We start from the raw sequence: 18354 nt of genomic DNA on the forward strand, positions 1-18354 counted from the left end.
GAAGTTCAACTGTATTCTTAAGGCCATGTGAGATTTTGGTAATGGGTGAATCTTACATTTGTATTTTGATCTTGATGGGATGCAGAATGAGATGGCATGTGCCAGCTGGTCTCCCAGTGGCTGACATACCATGCAGCCTATCACGCACATTTAGTGCACCACAGGGGCTGCAGTGTCTTCATAATGGCAGTTGCAAAAGCACACACTTGTGCAAATGCTGAAACTGTGCAAGGAAGTTATATGATTGTACGGCCATTGGCTATTATTTCCAATAGTTGTGCTCAGGGCCATCCTTAGGGTGGAGCAATCACCCTGAGCCCCACGCGGGAACAGGCTCCATGCTGGTTCTTACCAGAACCGCTTTTTTAAATACACAGTGATCACAGTTCAATAGCAAACAAACCTTTCCTTTTGTCATTTTCTTTTTTCAATCAGTATTAAATACTGCACGCTTTTGAGATACCCAAACTTCTTCCTTAGGCTATATGTTAAGAGGGTCTAGGCCTATTATTTTGCCCAGGCCATCCCTGATTGCAGATTATTCAGTCTTAAGCGTATTAACTATTCAGTCAGATCTACTCATGCAGCAGAATGAGGTGCCAGAATCCTGAGGCTGTACCACTTCAGATTGCAGAAGATGATATAGGCTGACAGGAGGCGTAGCCTATCGTCCCTGTAACAGTTTGCCTCATAGTTGCTGTGGACTCAGAAGCAGCCCTTGCACTGTTCTGAACAAGCATTTGTGCAAGGAGCACTATCACATCTGTGGTGTGGAGCATTATGCAGACCGTATAGGCTGCAGCCCATGTTTTTGAAAGCTCTGCCACATATATGAAAACTCCCTGCTGTTAGTTTTCTTCTTGCAGGGAATATTTATTTAGGAAACATTCAAAAGCAGTATCCTGTGCTTACAGTCTGATCTGGTACAATCTATTCTCCTACATCATTCTGCCACACACACAGATCCAGCCTTAAATTAAAGTATCATCATTGTGAAGAGTGTGAATAACACAGACATAGTTCTTATGCCAAAATGTTTAGTTTTATTTAATTTTTTGTTCGATACCAGTAGAACTGTAGAAGTGAAGTACAAATCTCATATGTACAGATATTTATAAAGAAGAGAAATCTGAGATCCAGAGACAATTTTAATGTAAGCCTGTTCAGGCTAAACCTTAGGGCCCCATAGCCTCTTGTGCAATATAGATTGTTTAAAAAAAACAAACCCAAACACAGCGGCATTTGAGTTCACACAGTTCCCTTGCTAGGTTAACATCCATTTGAAATTGTGATGGAGATACCAGGTGCTAGTCCAATTGTGAGATGTGACAGAAATGGTTTCATTCCAATTCCACAAGCAGATCTCCTTCCCCCACAGTCTCACCAGCTTTACAGTGCACGGCTTTCACCTGCAACACAAAGGAAGAAATAATCAAATTGTTTCTGAGAACAGGGCTGCCCAACCTTTTTAAAAATAGCAGCTGGCTGTACCATACAAAGAGAATAAATGGTAGATTTTTATTTACAAGACCTATGAACACATGAAATGACTCAAATCCAAAAACATCTTTAGGAATGTAATCAAGCATATTGTCCAAGTTTCTGTGCTGTGCTTTCATTCCTATCCAAAATACTGAAGGAAGGCTTGCTTTTTAATGTCTTTTAAAAAAATAGACCTTTATATGTAGCTGTTTAAAGTGGGAAATTGAAGCAGCAACAACAACAAAAAACTTTTGGTACACAGTTTGCCAATCTAATAAAACTTTATTTTTACTTGGAGCCTTAAGAGCAGTGGCATGGGTGGTATTTTTTCACATTTCTATTGCACTCTTCTTCCATGGAGCCCAGAGCAGTGTACATGGTTGTGTTTCTCCTCACAACAAACCTGTGAGGTTGGTTAGGTTGAGAGAGAAGTGACTGGCCCAGAGTCACCTAGTGAGTTTCATGCTGGGGTTGTTCCGTATTATCATTTCCGCTTTAAATCATTTTGGATGTCATGTTCAGAAATGTGACACACAGAGAGAAGTAAGTTCTGGATTGAACAGAAATTCATGTCTCACTCACCTCCAGGTTGGATTATTGTGATGCATCCTGTCTGGGGCTACCCATAAGGACAGTTTGGAAAGAATGTGGCCATCAAACCTTACACTGTTCTATGATTGCTTATCTGTACTGTAAGCTTTTAAGGGTGCTTTTGCATTTTCCGACATACTTTTTCTTTGCAACTAGGAAACTACAATTTTTTAAGTGTGCCGCCCCAACATTATTCGAGATGCTTTTTGAAGTATTCTTGTAAATTACTGAGTATTATTACCTGTAACTAAAAGCTGAGAAAGCCTCAGATGGAAGTAGTCTGTAGTATTTGAATAAAATTCTTTTTGTTCTTTACTTTTACAAGCCTCTCTGAGAGGGTTTTTAACTAGGGAGAAAGTGGGGGCTGAAAGAGGTTTTTACTTTGGTGCAAACACACCTCAGGCAGTCAACAGCTATCAGTTTTCTCACCGCGTGTAGGTTTGCACATGGAAGATTTTTGTACGTTTCCAATAGCAAAAGAAAGAGTCTCCCTGGGATTCCATTCCAAGCCCAGGGGGGGAGGGGGTTAAACTCTCGATAAGCGGGTGCTGGTGGCAGCCGTTTGAACCTACCAAAAGTTACAGAAAAGTTTTAGGAGAAGCCTTGCCAGAAAGCTCAGAAGGGATGATTCACCATTTTCCTTCCCATGAGTTTGCTCTGAGACAAAGGCTTTAATCCGCTACAAACGTACATACTTTTTCACAGCAACCCTGGTCCTGGAAATGCAAACAATGCAAACAAAAATTGATACGAACATGTCACCTGCCTGTAAGGGCTGTTCTTTGGACAGTCATCTGTGCAGACCCACATAAATGTGGTCACCTACATGTGAGACTAAGCATCGGACTACACAGAGACTATGAAGGTCAAAGTAATTCATTATAAAACATCCCTTTCTGGAAAAGCAGAGGTCATACTTTTAAGTACTTTGCAGCGTCTAAAGAACCATGTTCCTGCCTCTGCCATTTTCAGAAACTAGAGGAGAAAGAAACAGAAGGAATTGTGGAGGAGGACGGGAGTGGTGAGTGTAGCTAATCACTGCCACACTTCCTTCAGCTTTCTTCCTCTCTAGCTTTTGAAAATAGTCAGAAGGAAAAGTAGGAAGAGAGGAGATTCATGTTGCTGCCAGGTTAGGCATTGGAGGGGAAGGGAGAAGCTGGAGGAGAACAAGCAGCACACCGTGCACCACCAAAATATGGAGTGTGAGGCTGGGGCAAGAAACTTGCTATGCCACCGCAGACAGTGGAGGGTGGGCTTGGGCTAGCTCTGCTGGAGGCATGTTGACAAACCACTTTGAAAAACTTGCCACTGAGAAGGGCAAGGGAGCTGCTACTCACAAACAATTCAAAAGAAATCCTGCTTAGATGTAAACTTGGAATTATGTATTGCCCAAATATTTTATTTATTTTTATTTTTAAAAATTTATATTCTTCCTCTCTTAACAAGCAACACATAGCGGCTTACAGAAAACAGATCAAACAAAACAGAACAACTGCAGAACTTCAGTCTAATAAAATACAAAGCATACATAGTGGCAAAATAAAACTAAGCAGCAAAACTTTAATAAATCAGCCAGATCTGAAAGTCTCTTTGAAACTCCAGGACTTGGCCACTGTCTGAAAGCAGAAAGTGTGGAGGGCACAAAATTGTGCCCCCACAGAAAAGGCTCTGCTTCTTGCAGAAATCCATAAGACTTCAATCAACAGAGAAATACAGAGAAGGACTTGAGATGCTGAACAGAGCATACTGGAGAAAACATATGAAGAAGGCGATCCAGTTCTGCATGTCTGATGTTGAAAGTTTAAAGTAAGTACATAAAATGAAAACCGCTGCACCAGGAATAAAAATAGATATTACAAATGTATACTGTTCTAGAGTCATAATCCAACACAAGCACATTTGAACACAAATCTAAGCACACTGAACTCTGTGTTGGATTGTGACCTAAGCCCAAATTGGAGGGGAAGACTTGCAGCCAAGACAAATCCATTTTGAACAACGGATAAACGTTTATGTATCCAAAGCCTGGAGTGTTAGCACAGTTTCAGAATGATACCATGCAGTCCAAAACTGATGCCAAAGTTAAAGATTTCTGAGGAATAATTACATCTATTTTTATCATTTATTTATTTTTTAAGCCTGTGATCAACTTGACAACTACCATAAAGCTTCTAGTAGTATATTAGGCATACCTTGCCAGTTTTAGCGGCAACCAAACTGTTTTGCATTTTCATAGCTTCAATCACACAGATCTCTTGACCTTCTGCAACCTGGAAAAACAACAAAACAAAACAATGCTGTAAGTTCTTATAGCCTTGTTTAAAATTCAAGGAAAAGGTGCCAGTTAAGAATATTTTGTTCTTGCAGAACTCTTAGAACCAATAGAATTTGCTTCTAAATGCATCTTCTATCCCATATTCCTTTCTGCTTTCTGATGCTAGGAAGCATCTTGTCAAAAAGCATCTTGTCAAGAATCTCAATTTCCATTTATGGTTCTAGTACTTATGGTTTTGAAAAAGAGCTTGAATTTGAATGCACAAGGCCTGGTGAAATTTCCAAAGCCAGAGGAACTCTTGAGGATTGTCAGTCATCAGAGTGCAGCTTTCAGTGTCACTTCATTGCCCTATTCCCATCATTAAGAGAAGGTGAATTATATACACAAAATATAAGTCATTTGCATAATATATACAGGTCACAGAACTCAGCATTTCTTGGTACAAATCAGTTTGTTTTTTATTGTTTGTTTTTAGCACTAGTATATACATAGCATGGAAGCTAACTTGGGCTCATATAGTAGCTAAGAGAAAGGCACCAATTTGTGCCTATTAAAACAATCGTATGGAATCAAAATATAACACTACTCCAGTCTTGTACTTATTCAGAGTAGCCCTTTAGCTTCCCATTTGCTGCCTGTATGATCTCTGCTAAAAGCTGTACACAACTTCAAGGAAGGCAGCAACCCAACATACAGCTCCATGGATTTCTAATGAAACTCCTCAAGAGCCAGATGCTGAGGGCAGGCATGGGTCTAATTTGTGCTGACAAGATATTATGCCTGATAAACACACCATTTTGCAGGAAGTTGGGCATTTTGTTTCTGTAGAGAGAGATCATTTCTTCTGCAAAAGTCAAACATCACAATGTACAGATAGTTTAAGCTCTGAATTTGGAAGAGATATACTAACTGCATTTTGAAACAGAAGCTATAGAGGATACAAATTATGCCGCCTTGCACTGAAGTAGTAAGATCCTGAGGAATGACAGGCATGACCTGTCACTTCCTTTGGAGATGTTATACTATTCCAGAATCAGTGACTGCAACAATTTGCGGTTCTGTCTATAAAAGTGCCTTGAAATACTGGGTATGGAATAAAACAATTATGAAGTTCTATTTTCAAGATTATACCACCCACTTATACAATTTTGTCACTGGAAGCACCATATTTTGTCGTTGGATGCATCAACGGATCTATTGCTTGAATAAATGTAGTTTTTATTCATCTTCCCTCCACCGCCTCTATATATAATTGTCTAAGATGTACCTGTTGCTAATCCTATGTGTGGCAGCTCTTGTGAGAATTTGCGAGGAGTTGCCGGGAAGGGCAGAGGAAAATGGCAGTGTACAGGCGTGCAGGCAGAGGGGAGAAAGAAAACAGTGACGGCGGATGGGGGAAGAAAACGGCCCCGTTGGGGGAGGGGAGCAATGGCGGTGACGGGGGGGGGCTAAGAATGGGGGCAGAGCTGAGAGGGAGGGGGGAAGGAAGGGGGAGAACTAGAGGCGCAGATGCTCTGCTCCCGGGACAGCTTGTAATATATATAAAGCTACTTGGGCCTTATTGACTGACTGACATGAAACTCCCATGAAAGAAAGAAATATGCCATTTTCACAGTAGGTTCCAGACCTCACCCACACTACCAGAAAATTAAAAATCAACAAAATCTAAAACCCATCAATTTCCAGGGAAAATGCAGAAAAACTGCCCCATTGGAAAAACTTGAGAAACGATGCCTTCTGAAAAACTTTGGCAGTTTTCCCGAGTACTTTTAGAAGCAGAAAGTTTGGATGTTCACAGAATGATGGAAGAAACAAACAAGCTATATTGTTTCAGTTTACTGCATTTCAATCTGTGTTGGGTTTCCATGAAAATCATTTGAGACACTGAATGAGAGAGACGAACAACGATAAATTGTATTAATTTTCTTGGGTATTTCAATCTCCTAGAATTTGTATTTTCAAGGATTCCTGACACCAATACATGCTCAAAACAAAGCAGCTCTTCTGGTCATCAACCAGCAAGGAGTGAAGGGGGAGTGCACGCTCATGTTGTGGTAGAGCAGGAATGCTTGCAAACTGCAAGCCTTTTTATTATGCAAGCCCCCAAACTGTGAACCTTTTTATATATGTAAATCCCATCATGGATATATAAAATAATTTATGGAGGGAGGAAACACTGTCCATAAAGAAAACACTAATTGTGAGCTTAGTTAATAGTAAGATGTAAATCTAGAAAAAAGAACAAAACTTAGCCTGGATCTTTGTAAAAATCCTCTGATGTTAAGAGTTGTTTTACACATTAAGCAAAGAGAGATGGCAGCATTCATCATCATCAATTTTATTACAGCTATTGGCCAGCAAGAATAGAGGTAGCAAATATGTCCAATACAGTGTTCAATAATCAATGCTAAAACACAATAAAACAAAATACAATCATTCATAATAAGTTACTTAAAAACAATAAGCGGCTCCCACAATTAAGCGCTTAATTGAGACCTTAACCTAATGGCTATATTTAAAAATTTAACTACAGTTTTTGTAATCTCAGAACTTAAATCCGCGAGGCAATAAAATGCGTAAAAAGGCTCACACCTTCCAGGAAATTTAAGTAACATCGGAAAAATAAGTTCTTCTCTGGCGTCCCGATACAAAGAACAATATAACAAAACATGGGTGACAGTTTCCAAGAGGCCAGCGCCACAAGGGCAAGAAACCAAGAAAACGTTACAGGATGATCTTTAGCAAACCTCTGTTCCAAAAGAGAAGAGGGCAACACATTTAACTGGGCCTGAGCAAATGAAACCCGAAATTTAGAAAAATGCAGCGCTGTTAAATAGTTAGCACCTTTGATGGCAGCATTCTAGGAGGCAGTCTGCACTACATCAGACTGCAAGAGGGGAAAGTCAATTTTTTGAATGCTCCTCATGTAAAAAGCTTCCTGCATATAGCAAACTAGTTTATCAGGGAGAGGAATGCAGTATTAAAAAAAATAGTGTTATAGATCTTACAAACTAAAGCACTGTAACAAAAGTTAAAAAGAGATAAATCTTGCTAAAAGTGTACCTTTCTCCCTGCTGTGGTTAGCTTAAAACATGTAGACCTATATTTATGTCGGGGAAAAGAAAAGATATACACCCTCATCTGCAGCCTGACATGGTGCAGTCTAGAATATTAGCACCTAAGTGTGCATACTGTGTAACACAGCTTAGGGCCCTTCTCATGATCTTTGTGGCATGGATCTCACAGCTGCATTGCCCCAGTTTCTGAGAGAGTTGATGTCAGCATGGGAAGGAGTTTCAGTGTGGAGCGCAGGCAGGGCTTCTGCCGTGATATTCAGAGCGCAGGAAGTAGCCATACCAAAGAAGCTCCCACATAGCAAAGGTTAACTTTTGGGAATTGCTTGTGCTGCTTACATTTATTCTGTTTTGTTTGCACAGTTTTTGCTTTCCATTATTAAACCCTTTGGTAACAGGAACAGGTAAACAGGAAATGCTGGAGAAAGTTGAAGGAAAGAGAAGAAGAGGACGACCAGCAGCAAGGTAGATGGACTCAATTACGACAGCCATGAATGCACCCCTGAGAGACCTTAAAGGCCAATCTGAAGACAGATCATCCTGGAGAGAATCTAGCAATGTGGTCGCTATGAGTCAACACCGTCTTGACGGCATTTAATCAAGCAATCAAAACAGGAAAGCAATTATGACATTTAGAAAGAGTGAGGGAATGAAAAGGAGAAGCAGTTTCTAGGGACGCTTAAAGAATAAACATCAGGAATGCATATATGCTTGAACTGAGTATATACACAAGAATCCTCAAAAATCCCTTTGGAACACTGAGTTACGGTGGACAGGGCACCTCTCTCTCTCTCAGATAGATAGATAGATAGATAGATAGATAGATAGATAGATAGATAGATAGACAGATAGATAGAGAATGAGAACGAACAGGATGTCAAAGTACCATATTATGCTGTAACAATCTGTGTCAAGTTGACCCGAACTGCAGATTGTCAAATTGGGCAGCTAGTCATACAGGTAGCCCAATTAAGCACATCAGCTCACTGTTTCTGTGGCTGGCCACCACTCAATTGTTTGTGTTCCAGGTCAGTCCGAATCACATTGCGTCTTTAGTACTTTTCAGGCATTATGCAACAATGTCCACAGTACACAGTAACAGCCAGGGGCATAGCTAGGGGAGTGGGGGCCTGTGTTCACCGCTCTCTCTGGTGGTCCCTTGGAGTGAAGGAGATAATGAAGAAGATAGGAGAAGTGGAGCTGGGGACCCCTCAGGAGCTCAAGGGCCTGGGTTCTTTGAACCCATTCGCTCAATTATAGCGACACCCCTGGTAACAGCAGCGCTCTGGCAACTCCCCCACCCCCACATGCTGACACACTCTGCAGATCCGTCGCTCCACTGTCCACAAGTGCAGCATTTGTCTGCAGAGACAAAATGCTGTCCCTGTGGAGAGATCATCTCTGTGATTGGGAACCTTGAATTATGTGTTGGGGAGTGGGGGAAGATCTCTCTCAGTCTCCGCTACAGCTTCTGTCTCTGAAAACCAGCCCTGTTATCTTTTATTGGAGGGGGGTGAGGGCTATGAAGCACATCAGCACAGAGTGGGGTGTTTTGTTGTTGGTGTACATGGTTGTATAATCATGAAGCCTTTTGCTGACCTGGAAGAAACCTGAGTCAACCACTGATTCTGGGACTAAATACCCAGTGGGATTAGGGGGACATTTATACATTTAAAAAACCCAACACAAACTTCCTGTTCCAGGTCACAAACATCCTGTTATATCCCTGCCCATTACTCCTATACCTCCCACTCTACCGCCATCAACCACTCCAGGGTCTGCTGCTCTGCAAAACAGCCCCACTCTTTCTCTCAACCTTCCCCTTTGTTCTGGTTCCCTTGCAGAACACCTAAGTTTGCCACCTTGCTTTCTTTTGAAAAATCCCTCAAGCCTACTTCCTCTGTGCAGGTTTTGCCTGAACTGCTTAAGCCTCATCCAAATGGATGTCTAATTACATGCAATGGCCACTGGCTCATGTGCACCCCATGTTGTCCCTTGCCTTTGTAAAAATGGAGACTTGTCTTTTTTGCTTAGGTGCCATGTACACCAATGGTCTGATTGTACATAACAGTAGCGATAATCCACAGACATCATACTATGAAGGGAATCATGAGTACCTCATGTCTACACTCACACATGATTAATATGCATCCATATATTTAGCCATACATATGTGGCATGGGAAACCTACCACATGGACATGCAATTTGTCATGTGTGAAACAGACCACAGCCCCCTAATCAACACAAATAATCCGAAAGCATCCCAGGGCACCTAGCTCCCATGGAAACACAGGTACCATTTTCCTTGAGAGAAACCCACATGGCTGGCAGCTTGTGTGAATGATTCAGACATCTGCACAGGCCTGACTGCATTGGTCTTTCCCACTGGGTTGGTTCCCTTCGCTCCAGGAGGAAATAAAGCTCTGAGTAGAGTATTTGTCAGCTTGGTCCCAACCCAACACTGGCAGAAATACACGCATAAACAGATTGAAAACAGTAGATATTGGCTGGCTAAACTCTGCATTGAATTGTGAACTGTACACACAGAATAAATGACATTATGGTAGCTAATGGAAAGAGAAGCAACCAAGAACAGTTTCATTTCAAGATGGGTCTCTCTCTCTCTCTCTCACACACACACACACACACACACACACACACACACGTCTGACTGGGAACAGACCTGGTATTTCCAAGGTTTCATAGATGGTAAGTGTAGAAAACAGGGAGGAGGGAACCACTGGCAGGGAAGGGTGGGATGGGATGGCTGGCACTGAGGTGAACTCACTATGAATTGAACTTCAGAGGAGGGTTTGGCTTTTCTGAAATGGAGAAGTTTGTTTTTGACCTCTTCTTCAATCCCCAACTTCTAAACTCTCATCTCATTACTTCAAGTTAGCAGCATTTTCTAAACTTTAATGTGTGTGTACTTCACACACACACACACACACACACACACACACACACACACACACACACACTCTGCCATACATACATGCTGCTAACAGAATTTCCTGATCCTGGTACAAAATGTGTAAAAGATAAAGTGTGCCGTTGAGTCAGTTTCTACTCCTGGCGACTACAGAGCCCTGCGGTAGAATACAGGAAGGGTTTACCATTGCCTCCTCCCACGCAGCATGAGATGATGCCTTTCACCATCTTCCTATCTCACGGCTGCCTGATAAAGGTAACAGTGGGGATTCAAACCAGCAACCTCATACTTGCTATGCAAGTCATTTCCTGCTGAGCCATTAGGTGGCTCAGTACAAAATTTGCACCCTCCAGTCATTTTCCAGATCTCCAATAGGGCTCCACAATGGGTTCTGTTTTTGTTTTTTAAAGGAAGTTGCAAGGAAGCTCATGCCCTGCCATGAGCTATGAGCTCTCAACTGAATCTGCTATGTATTCTTTCCTGTCTTTGGGTCTGCAACATACATATTATGAAGTAGCTAGGAATTTTATTCTTTAGAAAGAAATCATCTAGTAAACCCTTCCAGAAAAACTAACCTTGCCAGTTCTCCTCCTTAAGAAGAATCTTGTATTTCCAGAGATACCCAATGTTTAAATACTGTGGCATTATTTCTAATAATAACCAATTTGTTTAAAACAGCTTTGGTCGAAAGTGTCACTTAAGCACCCACATTTAATAATTGTTCTTCATTGTCAATCCTTTGTAGCTTTTTTTCCTCCCACTGTGTGGCAAAGCAGCAAATCCTAAAATTAGTCCCGCAATATCTCTCCCTTTAGTCTTTCATTCATTCTCTTGGGCTTTGTTCAGTTTCTTTCACTGCATAATTGTGTATCTTTTTGCCTGCCTGTATTATTTAAGCCGGAAAATGAATATCTGAAAGATCTCTAAAATATCCCCTTTCCTCATTTAAGGATTAAGTTAGGCTTAAAAAAAAAAATTCAATAACTTATCTACACATCTTCTGAAGATATTGATCCGGAATAAAAGCACAAAAATCATCCTCTATAGTACAGCTTGCAACAATGAAATCCAGTTCTGATTAAAAATTCTCTTTGCACTTTAATCAAGGCTTTACGAGTGACCTGAAATTGTGTTTTGTTATAAATCAAATAAAACCTTCAGAATTCTTACTCATCTGAGGCCATAGTAATCGATTTCATCCTTAAGTTCCCTGACTTCCAGAACAGGCAAATCAAAAACATAAACCAAATGCAGATATTCATTAAAGAAACTTTATTCTTCAGAAGAAACAAAAATGAAACTGCTGGGATTAAAATTAATATTAAAATAAATAATATTTAATGTCATTGTTCACTGACTAGGAACGAAGCCGCATTTCATTCCAAATATGAAGTATAGCATCAAGTACTCAAGAGATTTCCATTTTAAATTTCTATTAAAAAAAATTAGGTACCTATAAAAATACAGGAAGCAGAACATGAAATTAAGAAAGCAGTAACTGGCTGTTTAATAAACTTTGTGGCTTTTATGGTCTTACACACAATGTGCTAAAGCACGTGACATTCGTGCTTTTTTAAAAAAGGAAAAATTGGAAAATGAAAGAACTTGGAGAAATAGCAATCTATTTTCTATAATCTATTTTCACTACATGCAACAGAGTAATATGAGTATTAATTATCCTTCTCTTTATATTCAGAGGTACAATGAAGAAAACTCTCATCTGAGGGCAGGGCTTTGTGAGTCTAGCCCACTCCCCTAAGACTTTTGTGAATCATCTGATAAAGACTTAATGATTGTGACAGGATGTCTTCAATGTTAGGCTTACAAAACAGTCACAAGCCCCGCAAGTCTTTTTGATAAACCCAATCGGCACTGATGTATTTCTCCACTCTGTCTAATTGGTGTAAAGTTTGCAGATCTGAGTCTCATATCTTTCACCCAGCTTGCTGCGTCCTCTCCTTTGACACCAGGTCAAGGTTCACATTCGCATCCGATTATCAAAGTGGCATTCATTAAGGAGCAGCCTGCCTTGCACCAAAATGAGTTAGCTTGAAGGAAAGCTCGGCCCATTTACTCAGCAGATTTTAGCATTTTAAGGAGACCCAAATGTCACACAGTATTGCTACGTTCTGAAGAGTTTCAGACATCTCCAGCTGATGATTAATTGTGAGTGATGGGAAATAAAATCCAGTAAAGCCAGCTGCTTGCCATGGTCGGCAAAATTACTATAATGGATATAGGCTGCCAATTTTCCAGTTTTACTGGCAAGTCTTCCAAGTGTAATTAAGGGAAGTTATAAATGATATGGAAATCTATCAAGTCCCATTTATTTTCAGAGGACTCTTTCCCCAGGGACTTTTATCTTCAAGCTTATAGTTTGCTTTGTTGTGCTAATGATTCCAACCACTTCTTATTTCTATTAAAGCCTACAATATCCTACATAAGAAGTTAGATCCACTTCCTTCACAATAATTTAAAGAAACAGAAACCTTTTAAGGTCATTTGCTCCCCCACCCCCACCCCTGCCACACACACACACACACTTTTTAGGCAAAGTTGGGGCCTTGTTTGCGTTGTGGAAACTTCATTTCAGAAAGCTGTATATTTCCTGCATTTTATACCAGACATGAGGGTTGTGGCAGCGGGGGGGGGGGGGAGGGAGGGAGTAACATCACCCTTGAAGAAATTGCCAAGAATTTGAGAGAAAAGGATGGATTCACACACTCCTTAAAAAAAAGAGATACCATATCAGGATTTAAAATGTGGCTTTTGATGCTAGACATTTAGCAGAGGGTGGTGTTGCTCACTAATGTTGTTTGATTTGGAATAAAAGCATGAAAATGATGTGCAAGGGCCTAAAATTGGAGAGGTAAAGGATGAGTGCACCGTATTCCATTTCTCAATTTCATCCTTCAGAACCACAAAATGGGGGGTTATACAGTTACTGGATGAGATTTACGGTAACAGCTGTGGTCCTCCCACACAAGGGAGGACCTTCTAATGGGGTAAGGTCTGTCTTGAACAGACGGGGAGTTACAAAACAAGGTTTCCTATTAAGGATGAGCTCTAATATCTCTGGATAAAGAACATGAGAGCAATAGTCTGATTGCCTTTAAGAAACCCTAAACCTCACATTATCTTGCTTAAAAGGCACAAACACACACACAAAACCTGGAGCTATTTTAGAAAGTGCAAACTGTTCATAACTGACAGGATGCAAATGCAAGAGAATTTTTCCCCCTACTACTCTCTAGCCACTGTAAAGAATGCACAGGAAACTGTGCCAGTGGCATATGGCTTTCTACTGTGCTAAACATTCATACAAAAGACAGGTTCATCAGTCATTGGCGTATCTGGGTAAAAAAAAGAAAAAACCTCCGCTCCTGATGGATGTTATTTAGAGCTTACCTGCTGCTAATACATTACCAGGGCTGGAAACCCACATGACACTGGAACGGCAGACCATGAAATACAGCACGTGCAAGAACATACCATGTTTGCTAGCTTATCCAAAATAATAAATAAGCTATTTAAACCCCGTGCCTAACATTGGGCCCGCTGCAAGGAACCTTGGGTCAGTCCTACATAGGCCAATTAATGCACAGCATCTGCTGCACAGAAGCAGCGCACGAAGCACTTCCGAATGATTTCAGCAATTAAAAGAAAACTGTTTCCTGCCTCTTCCGACAGCAACTGTTTCAATGCAAGAGTGAGCATCAAATCATTGTGTGCAGCTGAAAAAATTAAGCCTCTTTTTTGGTGGTGGTGGGGAGGAGGAGGAGGAGGGTGGGACAGAGATTTCTTACGGTATAGGATCGTTCTTTTGTTGCCCTACATTGTGCTTTTCTGCCAAATTAGACAGAAGGCTCTGAGGACTTGCAAGGCCCTCTACAGTATCACCTTCTGGTGTAGTGGGGCTCCCTAAAAAGATGGATCAATATCAACCCTGCTGACTCGTCTGTAAAAGTGAAAACCCTTCAATTACACTTTGTAAGACCTTTATATTTCAGAACACAGGTGCTTGCATAGAATATATTTGAAAGGCTCATGGGGATGGTGGGGCAGGGGGTGGGGAGAGTTTCACATGCAACCTTAAGCAAAACACAAAACTAAACAAATTTGGAGAGGGGAGGCCTAGCATCTCAGAGCCAGTCAAAAGCACAGTTAGAAACCTTATTTTAATACCACCTTCTTTCTGAACTACAAGGGAAGTGTAGTGAAGAGAAAGTTCCAACATACAGATAGCCCTCCATTTTGCAACACTGGAAGTAGTGGCAATTGACAGCAAGAACCCAGCTACCCATAATCTATTAAACTTACAGAATGATGAAGAACGAATTATGTACTGTACCAAACATGCTTACACTTTGTACTCTGAGTTAGGACCTTTTATGCAAAGACAGCATAAAAAAACCCCATGATTATTATGAACCATCAGTTCCATGGATTTTAACATCATCTGTTTTGGATACTCCTCTTCTGTGAGGTTCTCCCTATCTCTGTGACTTGTTGGCATTTTGGCATCAGACACCTACGCAGAAAACAAAATCAGGAGGAACTGGAGCTGTGATTGAATTCCTTGACATTGTCCAAATCTGTGTGAAATAATTAGTGCCATTTCCCCCCTTCCATCCAAATTAATTTTGAAAAAGGAGCTACAGAGTTGAAAATATAATTAGCGGCAATTAACAGAGCTTGACAGATGATTATTAAACTTTTTACGCTACGCTCTTTTAAAGAATGAATTTCGGCAGAGCGCATCCCAGATTTTCTGACCCTTGATTAACCAAAGGTCAATGACGTTCCCCTGACAGCAATAAGCACCAATCATTGTACCCCCACTTATCCAAAACACAAGTGCTCCCAGTGGTTCTAGAAAATTCCAACTTTCTCTTTAGGATGATGGACTCACTTGCCAGTCAAAAGCAAAGAATTGTTCTCTTATAGAAATATTTTGAATTTTCATTGACTGTTGAGAAATGGCTATGAGTTTGGGGGAAACTAATTTGGAAAATAACAGCAAAAACCTATGTTATTAAAAGAAAAGACAGCTAGTCTTTAGAAAGAAAATATATAAATATATTATCTTTTCTTTCTTCATCATGCACCTCAGCTCTGAGGTTAAAGCAAGCAAGCCTAAATCCATGCATTTGCAGGGAAATGTGATGTTAAATCCAGCTATTCAAGTGGAATCTACTGGAGTCAAGTTTGTGTGTTCTATATTTGGAATCAGGGTCAGAAAAACATTTTTTCAGGTATTGAAATAGGAGGCAGCTCTGTACAGAACTAAATATTCGTTTCCAATTTCTAAGCACCAGTATCAAAATGATTTAAGTATCAGGGTGTCCAGGGTTTTCTTTTCTTTTCTTTTTTAAAGCTTTGCATAAAGTTAACACCAGCACACTAGAATTTCATTTGGAATGCTAGCCCCTTTTGAACAAAGAACTACAGTAAAGGAGAAAGCTCCAGGTTACTTACACTAGAGTGACAAGTGCAGCTAATCAATATTTGTTGCCCATTAAATTATATCACAAAGCTATGTACAAGAGGGGTGGTTTTTTTTTTTTAAAAAAGGCTTAATTAGCTTTCCTATTCCTATGCCTTCTCCCTGTCTTCATTGTTTTCCCTTGTTTTACAAAGCACCGCTAATTACCAAGAGAATTTATTCCAGACTTTAAGAGCTGAACAGCAAGCAAGGCGTTAAAAGAAAAAGGGAGGAGGTTACAAGCAACAAGTAGTATATTAAAAATATAACCTTACATTTTACAAGAAATCACAGACTCCTGTGGTGTGCTTAGTGAAGTGAGGGAAAGAAAGAGAGGGTTGTAAGGTGTTTTTCGGTTTGTTGCATTTGAACATTTTGAAAGACAGAACGATGGCTGGACATTATCTGTAATCTCAGCAAGACGTATTTTTCCTAGGCTTTTTAAATTGAGTGTTATGGAGCAGAATGGTGTTGGTCTAAAATTAAATAAGTCTGAAACCACATACCCACCATTTGACTAGTAAAGTATTTCAATTCTCCTTTAGCACAGAATAAATTTCCATGTGCTACTTTGAATACAGGGCCACCACTACTGCATGTGTTTCAAGTATTCCAAGTAGTACTAATTCAGAAGTGACTGTAATCACATTAATCTCTACAATAAAGCTAATTTTATTTGAAAAACTTGTAGTCTGTACCAGGTAAACTTCATTGTATGGAAGTAAGTCCATGTATATTTTAAAGAAACAAGCATACATAGAGACAGAATTTTCAAACATGAATTAAACATTTTTTTAAAGTCAAAGCAGCTGGGTTAAATGAGTTAGGTAATTTGATCTAATCATTTGGAGCATAAATTTAAAAATCATTTCAAGTTCAGTTTATAAATTGTGTTTATACCAAAAATAAAATAAATTTAGAAGATCAGATAATGAAGGAAGTTTTGGTTTTCATTTATTTCAATAGTAATGTAAGTTGATGCAACAAGCTCCTAGGCACTGATTATTAACTTCTTGTCTCACCACTAAATAATATGTACTGTAAAAAAAGGCAATACTGATGCAGAAAGATATCCCACCCCCACCAAGAGCCATTATATACATATATTAACTGAACTACATGCATTTTAATATAATGAATGAATGAACAATCCATGCTTTTTTCTCACTCCTTTTATTCAGTTCTGTGCTCCCAATCTAGGAAGCACAATTACACTTCCAAATATCAGAGGAACTTCTGACCAACTTTTAGCTTGCTTCCATGCCACACTGCAAAGTAGTTCGTTTTCCCATGCAGCAGGAACAGAGGAAAGGCTTCATTCAGGTTGGGAAGTCAGTGCACTCACTCTGCTACACATCTATGTCTAGATTAGATCACCTTTTAAGCTTGTACTCTAGGACAGTCACCTTCAATGGGATTGCATTAAAGGAAATGAATATGCAATCCGCTGCTGCTGCTACTGCTATGAATATTTGTATACCACTCTTCAACCAAAGTTCTCAAAGCGGTTTATACAGAAAAACAAACAAACAATAAATAAGAATGCCCTCATCTTTTGGTTCAAATCATAATTAAAATTGAATTCTACAATAAACACAATTAAAACAGAACCATTTTGCCTATGTTTACTTAAGCCAAAAGATTAACTTTTAAAAAATGGAATACTGAAGAAGCTAGTACAATTACTTTATTCTTCATATACAAGATTGGCTAAGTGACATCTCTACTACTCAATCAATGGAAAACTGACACTGACATACGAGGTGAACACACAAAACCAAGTTATCTGATCAACATATGAAATTGCTGTCTGTAATTACAATTTAACACATATTGGTTGGCATTCCTAGACTGTGTTTCAACTACTTGTGTACAATTTGTCATGTTTAACAACTAATGGCTTCATGCGGGGATCCAAGATGGGTATGGAAGAACATCCAGTTGCATTTCTATCATAATCAGTATTTCAGTTTATTTCTTCTATAGATTTTTCTAAGTGTGCTCTGAACTTTGTATGTAAAATATATTTCATACCAAAGAATACTTTTAGCTTTATCATTGAACAGCTTAGTGTTACTTCCATACAACTGGTTCCATGCATCCAAGAGGTCTTTGGACTTGTTTTTCTGTAACAGTGGTGGTTCTTGTTTAATGGCAAACTGCTTTTGAAGATGAGGGGAGGTTCAAAACCTATTTGCAATATAGCATGGGGGATAGGTCTTCCAAGAAAAAGGTCTGACTTTTGTGAAAAGAAAAGTAAAAAAATTAATAATAAAATCAAAACCCAAACAAGTTCTATGGATCCCAACCATTATTGGAAATAATATCTCCATTTTTCAACCTAACTTGTTTTTATACAATGGCTACATTTTCACCATAAGTTGTAGACAAACAAATCCTGGTGAAAAAAAGTATGCAAATATGGGCATAATTAAATTCCTTCAAGAGAACACTCTGTTAGTTTGAGAAGATGGGCCACACTTCTCACTGATGAAATAAACTTGGCGGAACTA

The 18354-nt window shown here is 39.6% G+C and overlaps 1 protein-coding gene across 5 annotated transcripts in view; it reads right to left on the minus strand.

Moving 5' to 3' along the window:
* Window positions 1-1020: 1020 nt before the first annotated feature.
* The window catches only part of PCCA (propionyl-CoA carboxylase subunit alpha), a 335273-nt gene continuing 317939 nt past the window's right edge, over window positions 1021-18354 (minus strand). For 4 of the 5 annotated variants that reach the window (XM_053307833.1, XM_053307832.1, XM_053307835.1 and 1 more), the window contains 2 exons: window positions 4266-4343; window positions 1021-1409 (listed from right to left, as the gene is read on the minus strand). In XM_053307833.1, the coding sequence (XP_053163808.1) occupies window positions 1341-1409; window positions 4266-4343 (147 nt within the window). In that variant the 3' untranslated portion in view covers window positions 1021-1340. The remainder of the gene's footprint in view (window positions 1410-4265; window positions 4344-18354) is intronic. The other variant, XR_008319164.1, reaches the window with a different exon arrangement.

The sequence above is a fragment of the Hemicordylus capensis genome, chromosome 3, assembly GCF_027244095.1.
Source record: "Hemicordylus capensis ecotype Gifberg chromosome 3, rHemCap1.1.pri, whole genome shotgun sequence".
Lineage (NCBI taxonomy): Eukaryota > Metazoa > Chordata > Lepidosauria > Squamata > Cordylidae > Hemicordylus > Hemicordylus capensis.